This window comes from Pecten maximus, chromosome 5 (genome assembly GCF_902652985.1).
Source record: "Pecten maximus chromosome 5, xPecMax1.1, whole genome shotgun sequence".
NCBI lineage: Eukaryota > Metazoa > Mollusca > Bivalvia > Pectinida > Pectinidae > Pecten > Pecten maximus.
The window spans coordinates 4,649,438-4,668,112 of NC_047019.1; the positions used below are offsets into that span (position 1 = coordinate 4,649,438).

Genomic DNA, 18,675 nt, shown 5'->3' on the forward strand with positions numbered 1-18,675 from the left:
CACTGGACGACACAGAAAATGTTACAATTAATCCATCGGCGACAGCAGGAAACGAACCATGGACGACGAAGAAACGATGACAGGACTATGATAATCAATAAATCACACAGTCATGACGAAGTAACGAGACGAAAACAGTTGACGAACAGCAAACACCATCACCGGAAGCACATGTTGTCGTTGCTCCAGAGTGATCTCCCCTGATCATGTCATCCGGTTATCACGTGATCACCCACGTGGTAAAACGTGGGCGTACGATGCCACTGCCTCCGTAAAAGAAATTCACGTTGGGCGCCAATGTCACACGAGTAGTATAATATGTGGGTATTTCTTCAATTATGCACAAACAATGTTCAAATGAAGCACAGTTTATTTAACATAAACACAGACACACACACGGAGACAGTGACCTGAAATAAAAAGAACAATACCTAAAATACATACGGACACGTGTAAACGATGCCGACAATTACATTATTTAATACTTAACGCATTAAATATTCATTTAGGTATATTTTATATGTTTATATTATATTCTATTTTATTCCATAGTTACACTTTTACAATAAACAATTATAATACATTATTTTTACAATAGCTTTGACCCTATGGAGCCCGACCACGTGTACGTCATATGTAAAATATTTTAACATATTAAGGGCAAGATATTTAAAATGCAAATATATTAGTTTAATGTATTTTATATATCAAATAGCTAAAATACATTAAATATGTATTTATATTATTATTTTAAATTAAATAAACTTACCTAGAAGCACTGTGGCCGTAAAGCACACAGGCTTATACCAGACGTGTATGTTGGTGCAGGGTCTATAGCCGTTGTGGCTGCACTCACCTGGGCAAGGCCCAGGTAAAGTTTTCCACGTGCACGGGTATAGGGTCATGCAGGGTCAAAGTGACACACTCAACCAATCCTTGCGCTCACCTCTCATACGTCACCATAACAACTATATACACAGGTACATAGGACATTATATGACACAGGGACTTGTACAAACATTATACACGATACACAGCGCAAGTATCTATACACACTTTACATGTACAGGTGTTGGTCAGACTATTAAAGTTTGACCACCGTGACATATACGGAGATCCAAATCTATCGATTACAGAGAATGAAAATATTTTCCATTGCATCCAACTTTATATTTTAAAAACCAAACGTTTTTTAAATTAATAGTGCCATTTTACGAGTCCCAAGAGGTCACTATAGTGCTGTATATTTACATTATATTACTATGTTTTATTATGTCATTTTGCTTATGTAGTACCTATAGTATCACTAGGTCCCATTACATATATATATATATCTCTCTCTCTCTCTCTCTCTCTCTCTCTCTCTCTCTCTCTCTCTCTCTCCCCCCCCCCCTCTCTCTCCCCCTCTATCTCTCTCTCTCTCGTCAATAGTTTTGTTTTTAAGTTATACTATTTGACTAATAAATGGCTATACAGTGTTGTCACCCGCCAATCTATTATTTAAGGAGACAGATTTAAATAAGTATTTTCATACTTTTTTCTGAATCCTTTTATTATTATGTATCATATATATGACATGTAAATATTGAATAAAATATTGTTTAAACTAACATAACAGAATGCGAGTATATTTCGTTTCGTATTAATACAATTTCTGAAAATGTAAATTTCTTATTACCTCTCTACCTTTAATAGAGGAGAGTTCCAAAGTAGCTTTTTGTTTTTGACAATCATGACGCATAAAATAGAGTTCAAGATAGAAAAAAACTGAATCCTCATGACATAGATATATAAAGTGCAAGCCTCAAGGAAATTCTTCATTATAAGGTATTTGTATGAGAAAAATAAGTGACCAAATTGATTTAATTATTGAACGTCAAGGCAGAAAAAGTAGAAATTCGTTTGACTTTCCTGTTGCAGTGTCGTGCAGTGAATGAGATCAGCATCTCCGATGTTTGGATATTTTTATGCATGCTTGGGTGGTTTCGCTTGGGTTATATATTTATCTCCGTGTCTCTGAGTATACCGAAATGCCATCCGAGTGATGCATGATTGAATAGGGAAACCAATGCATAACTATTGACTTTCAGATCGGAACTATTGACTTTCAGATCGGAAGCTTGGCGCAAGTCATCCGCTTCCGTTATGCAGTGGGGTGCGATTTATTGTTTCGCGTTGGCTCCCTCTGTCCCTTCTATCAAAAATGCAAGACAGAAAATAAAGCCCCAACCTTGAATTGTACATTGTACAATTCCCCCCATCTACATAACATTTATTATTGTATAAAGATATTGATTGAATTGAATCCTGCTTAACTTGAATTGACGTTATTATTGTAGTTGCCTTGTGTAGCTTTTGTTTGGTTTATCACTAAGTTAAAGGGCAATTTTGAGACAGTATTCTGGGTAGTATAACGTGTCTACCTCGCTTACTGAACATATCCTGTAGGAGGATAAAGCTTTGGATAGGAATTTTGATAAAGTCTTTTAGTGTTTTGCCTAAACTAAAGATCTTTAGTTTTTTAAGCATCTTTGAGTAATGAAAAATACAATTGCACTTCAATAACTTTTTATACCTAGATGTTCGCCTGGTCAGGTTGCACAGTTAAGCTACTCTGATATTGAGCTGTTGTGGCTCTTAACTTACTCGCAATGGACGTATGGTATAAATATATTTTATATATTGAAATCTTTGTTTATATTTGCACTCTAAAATGTACATGATGTTGAAATGAATATGGAAATTGGTTACAGTGTTATCATGGCAACGTGGGATGGGGGAGGAGGAGGAGGAAGATGGAACTCCCCTGATTCTCCAACATCCCGACAAGTATCACCTGGATCAGATGTTTCTGTGCGTCCAGATACTGAGGAAAATGTCGTAAACCAAGCAGAAGATGTCATCCGCAATTTCATGTACCAACGATATCAACAGGAGCAGATGGAAGAAGATCCAGATACTATGGAGCAGACTCCAGCCATACCAGAGCTGGTTCATTTCACCACTGATCCCATGAGGTATTGATGTAGCAAAGTATCTTCCAATATGCAATATTTAGTGTCTTACATATAAGTGAACAGTTCTTCATCAGAGCTTTATCTTCTCTGAGTACCGTAAATATTCGCGTATAGTGCACACTTTTTTTCAAAAATTGACAAGTGAAAAAGACCACTGCGCACTATACGCAAGTACAAGCCTTTTCCCAGTCAGAATGAATGTAATTTGACGGAGATTTGTGATCGTTTCCTTCCACAGCAGGATTGATTTAATACTTATATATAAATATAACATATATAAAGCATTTAGAAAGTAATAGTTAACAAATAATCAAAGAAATGAATAGTTATCTTGATGTTTAATTCCTTGAAATTGTGTATTTATCGTGGATATCTAATTAAGTCGATCGTGAGCCACACGTTCCGTACACATACGATCTCACTTGAGCATGTTCCCGTATTCAGGTCCAAAACGATGTATAACATCTCAATTAACATCAAACAAAACTTGAAATGATATAGCAGTACTTAGTTATTTCATACTTCTAAATTAATCACCTTATAAATCCAGAGTACTGCCAGAAACTGATAACGTTCAACTTGTTTATTTACGGAAGCTGTATAGCACGCATGCGCAATTAGGCAAGGGTAACACTAATGCCTTGATCTCGTGCAGCAGTCACTGACCAACTGGCCATATAAAATACGATCCGACTGTGAAAACTACCGGGGTACTCTTATTTATCGTCTGCACTGTAGATTTATCCATTACACATGTTAATTCATTGCTATAAAAGTTATTACCACCACGACAACAGCAGACTTGTTTCCGTACTGTACTGTATACAAAATGTTGGCCTGTGTTACATTACGTAGCAGTCAGCTTACTAGTCAATCGTGTTATAATTGAGCTTAATTAGCTTTGTTTGTTCGTGGACAGATACCACAAGAGATCATACCTGCGTGAAAATCACAAGGTAATTGAGGGTAGGATTAATCATTTTGTTTGAACAACAGCGTAGATGGGACCACTACAATTTGCAAGCTGACTAGGCCTGTCGCGGTATAATGTAAACAACCTGTCAATCCAATGTGTCAAATCTGACCGATGATTCCAATTAAAGGTAGTAAATAAGCTTTCATAAGTTACAAATTCTTATCATCTTATGCTTCAGAATTCATCTACCGCTCAGTTGAATATTGATTTTTTTTTTTTTTTTAAACGAACCTCAAAAACGTACCTGCGCACTATACGCGAGTGCGCACTATACCCGAATATTTACGGTAGGTCTTCTTGGAGATGTAGATCTGTCCAAATCGAATAGATGATATTTTATCGATTCTTGATTTCATTAAAAAACTAAATACAGTATAATCTTTCAAAAAGTTTTCCTTTTACCTTCTAGTTCTGCATGTCTAATCATTAGACAATTTTTTAATTCAAAATCAGAAGTTGATAATGGAGATGGTTTATAATTTAGATGATCTGCAATTTCAGTCAAGCTTCTCAGGTCGGGCGCCAATTAGCAAGAATCGGTGACGACATCAACCGAAGATACGCTGACGAATTTAGTGACATGATCAACCAGCTGAATATCACAGAGGATACTGCTTACGAGGTGTTCGCTGGTGTAGCAAGAAAGTAAGAAACTTTTTTTGAAGAAAGTTATACCATGAGTCAACATTGACCAAATATTCATTTAATGTAATCACCATTTTTTGTTATGTGACATGCCTGGCTGTCCAGAGTTTTGGTTCATTGTTGGGATATATATGACTTATACAGGTGCATATCATTTGATTTATAGACTTTTTCTTTGGATTTACATGTGTCCATCGTAAAAAATTGAAATTTTTGTCTTTATATTTTTATTTTCAAATATGAACATATGAGCACATAATTTACAAATAGTTACTATTAAAATGACTGATGATACACATTGAAATGAAATCCTCTCTATATTTTTGTTAAATAGATTTAAAACTTTATCAATTTAAACATCATAATCCCTTATGGGTTTATCTTCATTTAATTTCCATCAAATCTGCTCAATTATGTCAAAAATTCATAAGTAAAGTATATAATAAACATCTAAAAATAGAACCAACCGTTCACCCTCTGAGTAACATCCCCTGACGAAAGAAAATGGAAAAACTATGGGATTACTTGTTAAACGCCAAGAAGTTCACTGCCAATTCATGGTGGCTTTTCATGTATAATATGTCTTTAATTTTGGTCTAACAGACTCTCGTTGACTCTAAGTCGCGGATGATGTTGTGATTCCCTAATCCTTTTCTTTTCCTCCGCGGCAGCAACCTGTACATCTGATCAACTTTGGGCTTCTGATGCCATTATGGGAGTTGTTTCCCTTACTGTATCTTTTTAAGGACACACCATTCAGTCAGAAAACTGAGTTATAATCAGGAAGGGTGACCCTAGCATTGTGGTATATTTGCAGAAATTCTCTCAGAATTCTGAATTTCACTCTTGTATGTTAGCAGAAATTCTTCAAGAATTCTGAAGGATTTGGTAAATGCTTGAATAGATCTTTCCATTTATTTTATGATGGGTCATAGATTGTTTGATAAATTGTGATGGGATGTTTATGAATTTCAAAGCAATTTCCATTCCAGGGTTTACTTGATGACTATTTTATCTTTGTATCACAAAAGCAAACTAAATGTCCAGGTTAATTATTTTTTATCCTACTAAATTTATTTGGCTATGCATGTATATATATTGTTAATTGCACTGTTGGACCAAACTCTGATATGGATTTTTGTTGTCAAGCATTTTTAGTGTTTATCCATGCTACATGTATCAACCAAGAATATGTAAAAGTAAAATTTTGATATTCATTATTTGGCCAATTTTCTATATTAAAAGTAAAAAGACCAATGAATAAATGGTTGAAATGTGTTGTGTTAACATTTTTTTGCCATACCAATATAATTCTGCGTACAAATGCTTGAATATCTTCAAATTTGTTACTTTCAGATTGTTTTCTGAAGGAATAAACTGGGGCAGGGTCTCGGCGCTCTTGTGTTTTGCGTACAGAATAGCCATGAAAGTACTGCGTATCAGGGAACGAGCTTCACGCTTCGCAGACTTCCTTAAACTCATCATTAACCATGTCGTCCGCTTCATCAAAGAGATGATAGCTTCATGGATAGCACAGGAAGGTGGCTGGGTAGGTGATATCGGAAAGAAATAGTCAAAACCAGCTTAGTGAACACCTGAATAAAGCGACTCCCTCTTCTATGTGACTGTTTTTCCCCCTCCCAATACCAACCAGTTATAATTACCTGCAGGCATGAAAATTTCCAGATAAAAGTCTTATTTTAGACTACTTTCTCATGTTGGCTGTATATTAATTATAATATTTCATCATTGAAAACAAACTATAATTTGGGATTTCAGACTTTTTTATGTTCAGCTGCTCTCATTCCTGTATCTGAACCTGGATTAAGAGACCACCTGTTATATGCGACACTATATACCGCCTCCCTTTGATGGTCACATATCCGGGTTTTACTATATCATAATACTGAATGTAATCTCCCTGATCTATTTATATCAATCTAAGGTTGACATTCTAAATATAGAATTGACATTCTAAATATAGAATGCCATACCAAATCTGAGTAAATAGATTTACATGCAGATGTTAGTCTTTTCTTGTACATACAGTCAAACCTGACTTTATTGACACCTGACTTTAACGATGGGGCCGCGGTGGCGGAGTGGTTAAAGTGTCCCGACACTTTAACACTAGCCCTCCACCTCTGGGTTGCGAGTTCAAAACCTACGTGGGGCAGTTGCCAGGTACTGACTGTAGGCCGGTAGGTTTTCTCCGGGTACTCCGGCTTTCCTCCACCTCAAAAACCTGGCCCGTCCTTAAATGACCCTGGCTGTTAATAGGATGTTAAACAAAAACAAACCAAAACCTGACTTTAACGACAACCTGTAATATCCGACCATATTCATTAGAACGAGGACATACTCCACTATCATTGCATATCAGTGACATATTCAACATTGATTTGGTCCCACAGTGTGTCGGTGAAGTCAAGTTTCACTGTACTATAAGTTTTTCAAATCACAAATTCTTCAATTCAATTGAGTTATCTCCCTTGTGGGCTGTGTGGCAGAAGCATATAATTTGATATTTGATGTGAAATTTGCTCCAAATGTCACAAAAATTACATTTTGATTAGCTCAGTAGTATAAAGATTTCCTTGTAACCTGCATGAGGATTCACTCTGATGTAGCAGTGATACAGTTAATGATATTCTGGAACATTTTCTTCAGGTTGATGATATAGATATGATAGATTTGGTTTGTTTGTTTTTTGTTTAACGTCCTATTAACAGCCAGGGTCATCATATATAGAAGCTGTATAACATGGCCAATATGATATATAAGAGTGTGACTTATCGATGACTTCACTGTCACCTTCATCAGACTAATGACCAATTGGAAGTGTACTAGCACTGAAATATGTAGTCATTTCACGATCAACTACAATACATCATACCATCTTGTATACTTCGATTTTATTTTATTTTTTCCATCTCGTCACATGGTTTTCGAACTTGGTGTCAATAGGATCATGAGAGTGACGTGACATCCCTTGTGGCTTTTACCATCTGACACTACATATGTCAGTGCTAGTATACTTCACATCGGGGCCGCGGTGGCCGAGTGGTTAAGGTGTACCGACACTTTATCACTAGCCCTCCACCACTGGGTTGCGAGTTCGAAACCTACGTGGGGTAGTTGCCAGGTACTGACTGTAGGCCGGTGGTTTTTCTCTGGGTACTCCGGCTTTCCTCCACCTCCAAAACCTGGCACGTCCTTAAATGATTCTGGCTGTTAATAGGACGTTAAACAAAAACAAACCAAACCAAAATACTTCACATTGGTCAATAGTCTAAATATCATATTGGTTGTGGTATACAAGTTTTATCGTATGTACAGTTAATGAGTTATGTATACAGTTATATGAGAAATAAGATTATCTTGATTTCCGCGATTCTTTTTCAGGCTGCAGCCTTGAAGTACATGCCATCAGTTAGCTTGAAGACCCTCGGGGCCATCGCAGGAATCTGTTTCTTAGCCATAGGTGCAGTTTTCTACTTCAACAAGAAAGGAAGTTGAGTGAAAGTACAGTGCATAGTTACCCTCGTTGACATTGATCTCAGTCGAGAAGATTACTCCGTGATCATGACCAGCTCAAAAAACAATTATGAAACAATCAGCTCATATGGGGTGTTTAATTGTGTGAATGAATTTTCAACTTTGTCATTCTTTTGTGTAATATTCATTATTTCCATGCTTAAGTCCATATTGGTATGATCATTGTTTTGACAAATAGTATAATTGTTTTTTTTATTGTCAGAGCTGATGTATTTATCCAGCAATTAGCCCATGTCTTGTAATAAGCCCATCTGTATCTATCGCTGCTCAGATTATCTACCAACAAATATAATTTCATTGTCCTATTACAAGCCCATCTCCCTGAGTTTGAGCTTGTTGTTATTTGCTAGCCCCCAGGGCTTATTGCAGGATAAATTTGATGGGATAACGACATAGTAATGTTGAATTTTTTTTTCTTTCAAATTTTCAAAATAAAGTTATTGGTGCAATAATAGAATGGTATCCCCCTTATTTTAGCCAGTAGAGCCCAAGACTGGACAGGCTTTATTTTGAAAAGATAAAAACTAAAAACTCTGGCAAAAAAAATTTAAATTTGTTTTATAGATATACATGTTTTTCTAATTTGTATAAATTTATATTTCATATATTAAAAGGTGCATTTTGAAAATCAGAAATAATGTGAATTTCACTCAATTTCGGTAGAAAATAATGGTTGAATAGAAAGGTTGAGCAAATGAAATTGAATGTCGGTTGAATTATATGTAATGTAATATGCACTTAATGCTGTCTGTATGATAGCAAACTAACATTTGTTTGACACGAGATGTTTTTGTTTTTAATTTTTTTCAAATGTTCTGATTTTAGCATGTCAAATCTGTAATGACACATCAGAAATACAACCCTAATGTTAAATATAGATTTTAAAATGTGAGGATTGTATATCTAATTTTGAGATTTTTAACTGACAAGAGATTGAACCGAGTTAGAGGTGTAAAGCTAGTTCCAGTGTAATTATATCACAAGGCAGTTGAGAATTTCAAAATTGAGTAATTATCATACAAAATTATTAAACCAATCATCTGAAGTTCAGGGATCTTTTTGCAAACATATCTTACATGATAAAAAAAACTTGAACATTAAAAAAAAAAATGCTTTTTTTTTTGTTATCAAAAACACCAATTAAATTGGTACAGTTGTATTGCTACTGTCGGGCTACATTTACAGGTGTGCTTGACCTCAATTATTGTACTGAATAAAGATGAGCCTACATATTGCATGACCAAACTACCATCCATGACCTATAAAATCGTATCTTATTTTGTCATGACATTCATACTTTTATTGCAATGTAAAAACTAGATGGACATATCCAAAATGAAAATGCTGAATTGAAATATTGCATGCAGAAAGTGGCAGGTACATGTATTTTGTTCTTATTAAGCAGCAAATGACTAATTATAATTATAATTAAAAATTGGAATTATAATTATAATTAAAAACTGGAATTATAATTATAATTAAAAATTGGAATTATAATTAAAAATTGGAATTATAATTTAAAATTGTAATTATAAGGGGCTGTTCTGTGATATTATTTCAAACATGGTTATTTTGGATATTACACACTGTAAATGACTGAATGTTTCAACTGGACATTCCAGTGTAAAATAAGAATGTATGCAATTTTCTATTTGTTAAATTTATATCGTTTAGAGATATATATCTATATATATATATATGTTTCCTCTCATTGTTTGACAGAAGTGCCTAAATGTTAAGTCTGAAGTTAAGCAGAGTATATTAGAGGTGTTAGAGTGATGATATACCTAATGTTGATGGGAAATTTTGTTTTACTGGTATATTTTTTGTAATTAGATGTTTTGAGCTTTATCAAGCACGGCAAAGTGTTTTTGAATGGGTTGAATATGTTCACAGTAAGCACTTGTAAATTGTATATAAAATTTAATGACTTGATATTGATTGGGTTAATCAACATGGAATATTGACCAATTGATCATCAATCAGATTGGTGTATTTATTGTTTTCATGACCTTCCATGAAATATGTACTTAAGCTGAGATTCTTCAAAAGCATGTTAAAATATATGAATACACATGCATTCCTCATGATTATATGCATACATGATTACTTATATAAGATGATTTTCAACATATATAAATACATATATATATACTTGACACAATTACATGCATACACATACAGGTATAGCCATTTAAATACAAATGTGTCACAGTATACATATGAGATTCTTCAAAAGCATGTTAAAATATATGAATACACATGCATTCCTCTTGATTAGATGCATACATGATTACTTATATAAGATGATTTTCAACATATATAAATACATATATATATACTCGACACAATTACATGCATACACATACATGTATAGTCATTTAAATACAAATGTGTCACAGTATACATATGAGATTCTTCAAAAGCATGTTAAAATATATGAATACACATGCATTCCTCATGATTATATGCATACATGATTACTTATATAAGATGATTTTCAACATATATAAATACATATATATATACTCGACACAATTACATGCATACACATACATGTATAGCCATTTAAATACAAATGTGTCACAGTATACATATGTAAAACATGTAACATATGTATTAACTGTAACCAACTTGTACCACATATCATATATATATGTATGTATCTATATTTTAGGTAAACATATTTGTATGTTGGTTGGTATGCATGGCCACAAGCAGTGCCAAAGAATTGGAGTTGACATCACTAGTGTACTGTTGTTGGAATTCAAAGATGGTATCATTCATGAATGATTTAAAAATGATTGATAACATCTTATTATATCCCCCAAATAACTTTTGGAAAATATTGTTTTTGCTCTATTTCTTTTTATTTTGTATTTTTCTTATTTCTTCAACTTTCTTCTGCCAAAGAGGTTTCTAATATGTTTTTCGAAAACCATAGGACGGAGTTCAGTGAAACTTTACATGAGTGTAAGGCTGGCAGTGCGCAAGAATGTTTCATTTTTCGATTGGTCATATCTAACTGATCAGCCGGGCCATGGCTTCTGATTGGAGGAAATTTAGATATTGTCGGATTTTGATGAAATTAAGTATGCAGGTGTAGGTTGACACTACAAACACTGTCGCGATATATATATATTTACCACTTTATTTATGACTGCAAGGGTCACTTTTAGGACATATGTAATGGTGCCCTATGTAATTAGTACTTGTTACTGTAATTATAGAATCCGAAGTTTAAGGAATACTGTCAAATCCTTTTTTTCAAGTAAAAACAAAAAAGATAATACAGAAAAAACTTCATATGAGCATCATTAAAATGATTAAGGTAGAAAATAGTATTTATTCTCTATAAGAGATATGTTTGCTTTGCAAGACACAAATCAGTATTCATATTAATGGACAGGAAAAGTGCTTGATGGAGGTTGAAACAGTTCACATATTAAGCTCATGATTATCGTTTTATTGCCTGTTACTGCATGAGATCTCATAATGTGAAGTGGTGACCACCTACCATTCCTTAAATTATTATAATATACATGTATACTTAGTGCGACTTCGTGATGTAGAGGGTGGGTCCCAGTAGAAGAAAATATCCTTAAAGGACTACTCCTTCAGTAGAAGTGAAGTAAATCTAACCAGATTTAATGTAAATGATCCCAATATGAAATACACAAAATTCTGAAAAACTGAAAGTTATGCTGAAATATAGTGCATTAAAAGGCTAAAGTTAAATCTAATTTAAAAGTCTAGTCAAAACAGATGAAGGGATTTCAATCTAATGAGTGTTAATAATCCTTAGATTAAATAGACACATTGCTGTATTATCAATAAAGGTCATTAAGAGTAGCCATTGTATCTTTAAAAAGTCTACTCGTGAAGAACAGATGAATGGATATTAACCTAATTTTTAAAGGATCCTATTGAATCAAATAGACATGATGGAGTATGTTATTAGAGAAGGTCAAATAGGGTAGAGATAGGTATCTTTAGAAGTCTATGCCTTCAGAATAGTTTATTGAACAAAAATAGAAGTATGCCATACTGTAACTTTGAAGAGTATGGCTGGATATGCCAGCGCATCAGGAAAGAGTCTAATATTAGAATTGAGTTGGTAGTAGGAATAAGGGTAAATTTTCACTGATCAATTATGTTTATTTTGCTGTTTAATATGCTTGTATAAGTTAAGTATATGAAAGAATGTGTGACCTTTACAAGCCCCTGTGACACTATGTGATCTTCACAGGCCCCTGTGACACCAGTAAATGTGAAGTCTCTTAAGACAAGCAGTATGTGTGGAAATGGCTTATGTATATACACAATGCTTTTTGGTTTGGGTGTATTGCCCTAGTTTCATGAAATGATATTTATCTGGTAATTTATTTTTAATTTGGCTTTAGATCTCAACCTAATCTTCATCGACTTTTCTGACTGTCTCCGATATTAAATTATTCATGTGAAAGTCATCATCAAATGAATTGTATTTATGGTGACGAAATACCATAAATATTTCTGTGTTATCAAAATTATTGATGTCTGTGTGAGTGTCGAGATAGATGATCTTGCAAATATATTTATTTTTGAGATTATGGAGTATTTTTCGTCACACAGATTTGGAAATCATCCATATCCGAACAATTAATTTGATGAATCTGTGCAGTTGAACCTCATCATCTTATAAATTTGAAAGTATTTTGAAAATTATGTCTTTGTTATCGGTTAATATCAGAAAGGTTATTTTTCATCGTGTCAACAGCCTTACCATAAAGGGGACTATTAATCTTTATAGTGATTTTTTTGGCCAATCATCTTCCTTAGATTTTTTATCATCGTTTATAATTTTGAATGATTCATATTCCTTTTAACAAAGGTTGTAAGGGTATGGGTTATGAATTAGGTTATTATTTTCTTTGAAATACATGTTTTACGAGAAAAATCCAGGTTCAGGGAAAGTCCATCAGTAATCATTTGTCCGGTAAATTAATCCAGAGAGCGTAGCCACTTGTAGCTGGGGTTGAATATGATAGGATTGCGATGATTTGATTATACTTTTATGGCAATAATATATATAATACAAAGTATTGCAAATTGATAAATGATTCTCAAAATATCACAGCTTGAAGATATGAATATTTAGGCTTGATGAAATTCAGTTTTAAATATTTCACTTTGTTCTTGAAATGAGTCTTTGTTTAAATTGTTTGGCCTTAGAAATATGTGAAATATTTCTTGTGAACATGATGACTTGAAATATAAACATTCTCATGAAACTTTGTATGCAGCCTTATATCAATAAGATCTCGGATGAGTTTGCTAATTGGGGCGATTCAATTGTAACTTACAGAGTTATGGCCCTTTCCAGTTTTATTATCATTGGTCCTTGTGAGCATGCTACAAAAACTTGATTAAATATAAATGGATTTTGATGAAATTCAGTATATCATTTAGATGTCAGATGAGTTCACAATGGAACTGATACAATGTAACTTGCAGAGTTTTAGCCCTTTGCACTTTGTAGTATAACTACCATTGAACCTTTTAAACATAACTTCGGTAAAAATATGAATGGATTTTTATTAAATTTGGTATGGTGTGAGATTCATACCAATTATCTTTAAAAATTTCCTCATTGGGACTGATCTGATTGTAATGGTTATTGCCCTTTGCAGTTTAGGTCTAGGGTCATGATTTTAGGCCAGTAGCATTCTGGGATGAAGGAATAACAGGTTTATTAAAATTCCTTGGCCTACTTTCAAGGTCACATGCATCCAAATGTTCAATCTTAATTGAAAAGCAAAATCATCTGTCAGTACATGTATCAGAACTCAGGTGACCGATCAGGCGCATTGGCCTCTTGTTACAAGTTCAAATTATTATTTTTTTTTTTTATATAGACATAATAGGCACGTGGATATCAAACTAGCGATAGGGTAAAAAGACAATGAGGTATTGTGTGAAAGATGAGACAAGAATTATCTTGAGAGGGTGAAGTGGTATGATATTGTCAGTTTTTTTTTGTTTTTTTTTTTCAATGTTATTACTGCTAGTCATGAAATCTAAGTCTGAGATTATTTCATTTCTTGACATTTTGATTATAGAGTTGTATCACGACTCGCCAGACACATTTGTTCAACATGTAATGAACAGGAGATGGTTAAAAAATTGTGTTATTGAATTATACCAATGTTTTCAACTGAATACCAAGGAAACGCCATCTCCTTTGCAAGCGAGTATGGATTCGTTTATGAATTTCAGAGTTATTCAAATGTGGGGCGTTAGAAATGTGTCTATGTCAGACCTGTGGCAGGAGTTCCTTTAAGATTGGTTGCCTTCTTGATTTTGGGTTTCTTAAAGCACTATAACATTATTTCTGTTATGAATTTAAATTGGCTCAATAAAATATAAAGAATATTTTACATAGACTGATCTTGTTGTTCTTTAATATATTTGAAATAGTGTTGGAATTCAAACGATACTGTTAGGAACACTTGAATGATGGTGGACTGTGAACATCTGTTTTTATTCAAAACGAGGCTCACACACGAGCCATGACGTAGCACAACTACACACATGTGATGGGTCGTAGTAATGACTGCAGTAGTATACCAAATGGATAACATGCGATATCATTACAGATACTTAGCGGTGGCCGAGTGGTTAAGGTGTCCCGACACTTTATTAGCCCTCCACCTCTGGGTTGCGAGTTCGAAACCAACGTGGGGCAGTTGCCTGGTACTGACCGTAGGCCGGTGGTTTTTCTCCGGGTACTCCGGCTTTCCTCCACCTCCAAACCTGGCACATCCTTAAATGGCCCTGGCTGTTAATAGGACGTTAAACAAATTAAACCAAACCAAACCAAGTGTTCACTGGAATCACTGGAAGACATCGATATCAGTCTTATTTGACTTCTTTGATGTATCTTGACGTTTTCCCACAGCTAATGATTGTCTTTCGCGACTTCGTTCCGGTTGCACACACACTTAATAATCACAAAATTATATGTACACTTAAAAAGTTCTAAAATACATAATGTATACTCAGAGTATATTATCGAAGTTGGTCATAAAAAACTAAGTTTTGTTTAGGTACCCCAGCTCCCCCTCTACTGTTAATTTACATCAACACGATAATGTACTAAAAAGGATAAGAAACACAATTAAAACGGTCCCGGGTTACAACAGGAAATAAAAAGATGTTGGAGAATGAGATGATGGTCTCACTGAGAGTGACCCACTCGTCTGTGAAAATTTCATCCTTGAACATTTAGTAATCTCAACAAAGAGGTATGGCGCATATTGGCCTGTTTCGACCTAACGGTGACCGTTTTCAAAATCAAAAAAATAATGTTACAAACTGAGTTTTTGAATACAAGCCATACATCTATAACATATAAAGATTCTTATTTGCGAAAAATCTGTTTGTTCATTGCAATGGATATTTCATAAAATGACCGTAAAGTTGCATCATCGGGCTATTTGCAACTGTCGAGGGGGATTTTCCCGCATTCACATCCATTTTTGACATAGAGCGCATCGGAAGACCAACTTTTACAATGTCTAATTGTATTCTATGTACCAAAAGACGACCTAAAATCCTATTCTTAAAAAGTGGTCCTCCGATGCGCCGGTATAGAAAAATTGAAAAAACGTAGTTGATAAAACATTTAAATTTTAGCATTAACTAGACTGACTCTAAATAATAACATAAACTTCACATTCCTGACATTCCGTATAGCTCAAATGGACGAGCGATCGATTATCAACCCGAAGGTTGGGAGTTCAAATCACTAAGATGTATCTTACAGTATTAATATTTTGTTATGTTTCTAAGAATGATACCTTTAAATTTTCTTTGTCGTATTTGAAAGATATTTTCAACATTAAATGCATATTTGATATGAAGTATTTAGTATACAGATAGAAATGGTGAGATACAAATTTTTACTTGGATAAAAAAAGAGTGAAATCATAACCTGCTCCGTATCATTCAAAGTAAAATCTAAATGAACTGCAGAGTTGACAACAGGCATACATGGATGAGTGGTATACAATTCCTATTTAACATGTCAATTTAACTTTATTTCATATGCATGATATGGTATTGATTGACTACATAATCCGTTCACAACACACAGCGCGCCAATGGACCATGACGATCTATTTTGGTACTGAGGGAATCACTGGAGTCACGTGATATTTTGCCTGTATTTTAGCCCAGACTATCGATGTACGTGGCCTAGGTCAGAATAAGCAGAAAACGACCATACCTCTTTCGGGGTTGATCTAAGGGTACCTCTCTATAAAAGAATCACTTTCTGGGCCCATCAATATCCTGTCTGCCCACACCCACTGCACTGGTTGACTCTCTGGTGTATTCAATCGTGCTTTGTCCGTCGTCACCGCCTTGTACCGCCCGCAGTCCGCAAACTTGTCATATTATAAACTCCAGCAGTGGGATTCATCTCTAACTTACCTGAAATGATCTGGAGATGGTCCTGACCAAGTGTTGTTATTTTTTTAATCGGTCTGAAATCCAATATGGCTGACATGGCAGCCATGTTGGAAAACACATTTTCAACTTCTTTTCCAGTTCCACATTATAAACTTCTCTAGTGGAATTCATCTCTAACTCAGTACCTTAAATTTATCCCAAGACGGTCCTGACTAAGTGTTGTTATTTTTTCGAATCGGTCTGAAATTCAAGATGGCCGCCATGCCACCAATTTAGAAAACATATGTTAAACATCTTTTCCAGTTTCACTGGTACAATTGAGCTGAAAATAGGCAGGAATGTTAAGGAAATGGAGCAAAAAAAACGTGTTGTCATTTTTCGGCCTCGTAAAATCTTTGATATAATAGGCATGGTGGGCATTTTTGTAACATGATTGTGCAAACATTGTTTTCCTGAACGACACCTATTTTAAATTTCCCAAATTATACCTGTGGGATTCGGCTCAGTTTTGCCTGAAATAATCATGAGATGGTCGTGACCAAGTGTTGCTATATTTTCGGTCAGGTCATAAATCCAATATGGTCGCCATGGTTAACAGTACAACTGTACTTGCTACTTAGTATGTATACTACAATAGAACAAGGGTCTTCAGTTAATTGCAATACCAGTCGAAAACAAACAAACTGAACTGTTATTGCTATAAATACAAGTTTCTTCGAAATACTAATTTAACCAATTTATGCAAAACGAGTGTTTTACAAATACGGACATCAATAATGTTATATCTACGTTTACGACACAGATAATAAATTTTCTCACATCAAATGAAGTCGATTGAAAGTGTGTAAACGTATTTTAAAAAGATCTAAACAAAAACAAGGAAAAAGAAATTTAATCTTACGACATGAAAAAAAAAAAAAAACAAAAAAAAACACACACACAAAATGGATATCAATTGAGTTTGAATGAATTCAAAAAGTAATTTGAGCAAGTTTTGATTTATTGTATACAGGTTAACATCATCAACTAACTGTTTATCGATGAGCTTCAATGATTAAATCAATAAAGTTTTTAGAATTTAGAAATCCGTCTATTGGCAGTATGATTTCATTGCAACAATGAAAAAAAAAGTTATATTTATCTAATGCAAACTCCTTCAAAATATAAACTCTATACACCACAACCAGTCCTCCTCCTCCTCCTCCACCACCACCACCACCACCACCACCATCATCATCACCACCACCACCACCATCACCATCATCATCATCATCATCATCATCACTACCACCACCACCACCACCATCACCATCATCATCACCATCACCATCACCACCACCATCACCACCATCACCACCACTACCACCACCACCACCACCATCACCACCATCATCATCATCATTTTATAGCAAAATGTACGGGTCAGCTTTTGATTCCCTCATTGAACATGTACTTTGTAAGCAGTGTTTTGATTGATCAAGGTGATATTTTCCACTAATCACTAGTGCAAAATAACCCTTTTATTAAAATGAATAATTTTCGATATTTCACTGGTAAAATGTAATAAGATTTTATCTCAAATGCATAGCTAAAAAAACAATAGGTGCGGGACATATTGTTACAAGTACATCTTTGATTGCAAAATCTATAAATTGAATTAAAAAGTTGATAATTACAATTAAGCACACAAAACAATTTAAACATTGTTCTTTTTCATTAAAGATATTCGTAAACAGCGTCAAGTATATGTAGCTCTATATTCCTTTACAGCGCATTTTTAGTTTAGTTTAAACATATTTTATTGACATAAAATAATGACAAAGGGATTAGTCAGCAAGTTTTACCAACTTATAAACGGCTTCTCCCATAATAATAACAAAATAATAAACAATAACATAGTCACATGATGGCATATACAAATATTCAAAAAATTGATATAGAAACGAAAATATAATAAGTGAGAAAGAGAGACGGAGAGAGAGGCAGGAGGGAGGAGGAAATAGGTACATATAAAAAAAGACTGCA

At 34.2% G+C, this 18,675-nt stretch overlaps 1 protein-coding gene and 1 long non-coding RNA gene across 2 annotated transcripts; one reads left to right on the top strand and one right to left on the bottom strand.

The window, feature by feature from the left end:
* Positions 1-355: 355 nt before the first annotated feature.
* LOC117326921 lies at positions 356-1,103 on the bottom strand. The gene is made up of 2 exons (XR_004532526.1): positions 770-1,103; positions 356-410 (listed from the first exon to the last, which is right to left on the bottom strand). It is a non-coding gene; the product is annotated as an uncharacterized LOC117326921 (long non-coding RNA).
* A 581-nt stretch (positions 1,104-1,684) lies between these two features.
* On the top strand, positions 1,685-14,619 carry LOC117326923 (bcl-2 homologous antagonist/killer-like). The gene is made up of 5 exons (XM_033883728.1): positions 1,685-1,827; positions 2,754-3,017; positions 4,495-4,638; positions 5,995-6,187; positions 8,044-14,619. The coding sequence occupies exons 2-5, from the start codon at positions 2,761-2,763 to the stop codon at positions 8,155-8,157; spliced, it is 708 nt and encodes a 235-aa protein (XP_033739619.1). The 5' UTR covers positions 1,685-1,827; positions 2,754-2,760; the 3' UTR covers positions 8,158-14,619.
* The last annotated feature ends 4,056 nt before the right edge of the window (positions 14,620-18,675 follow it).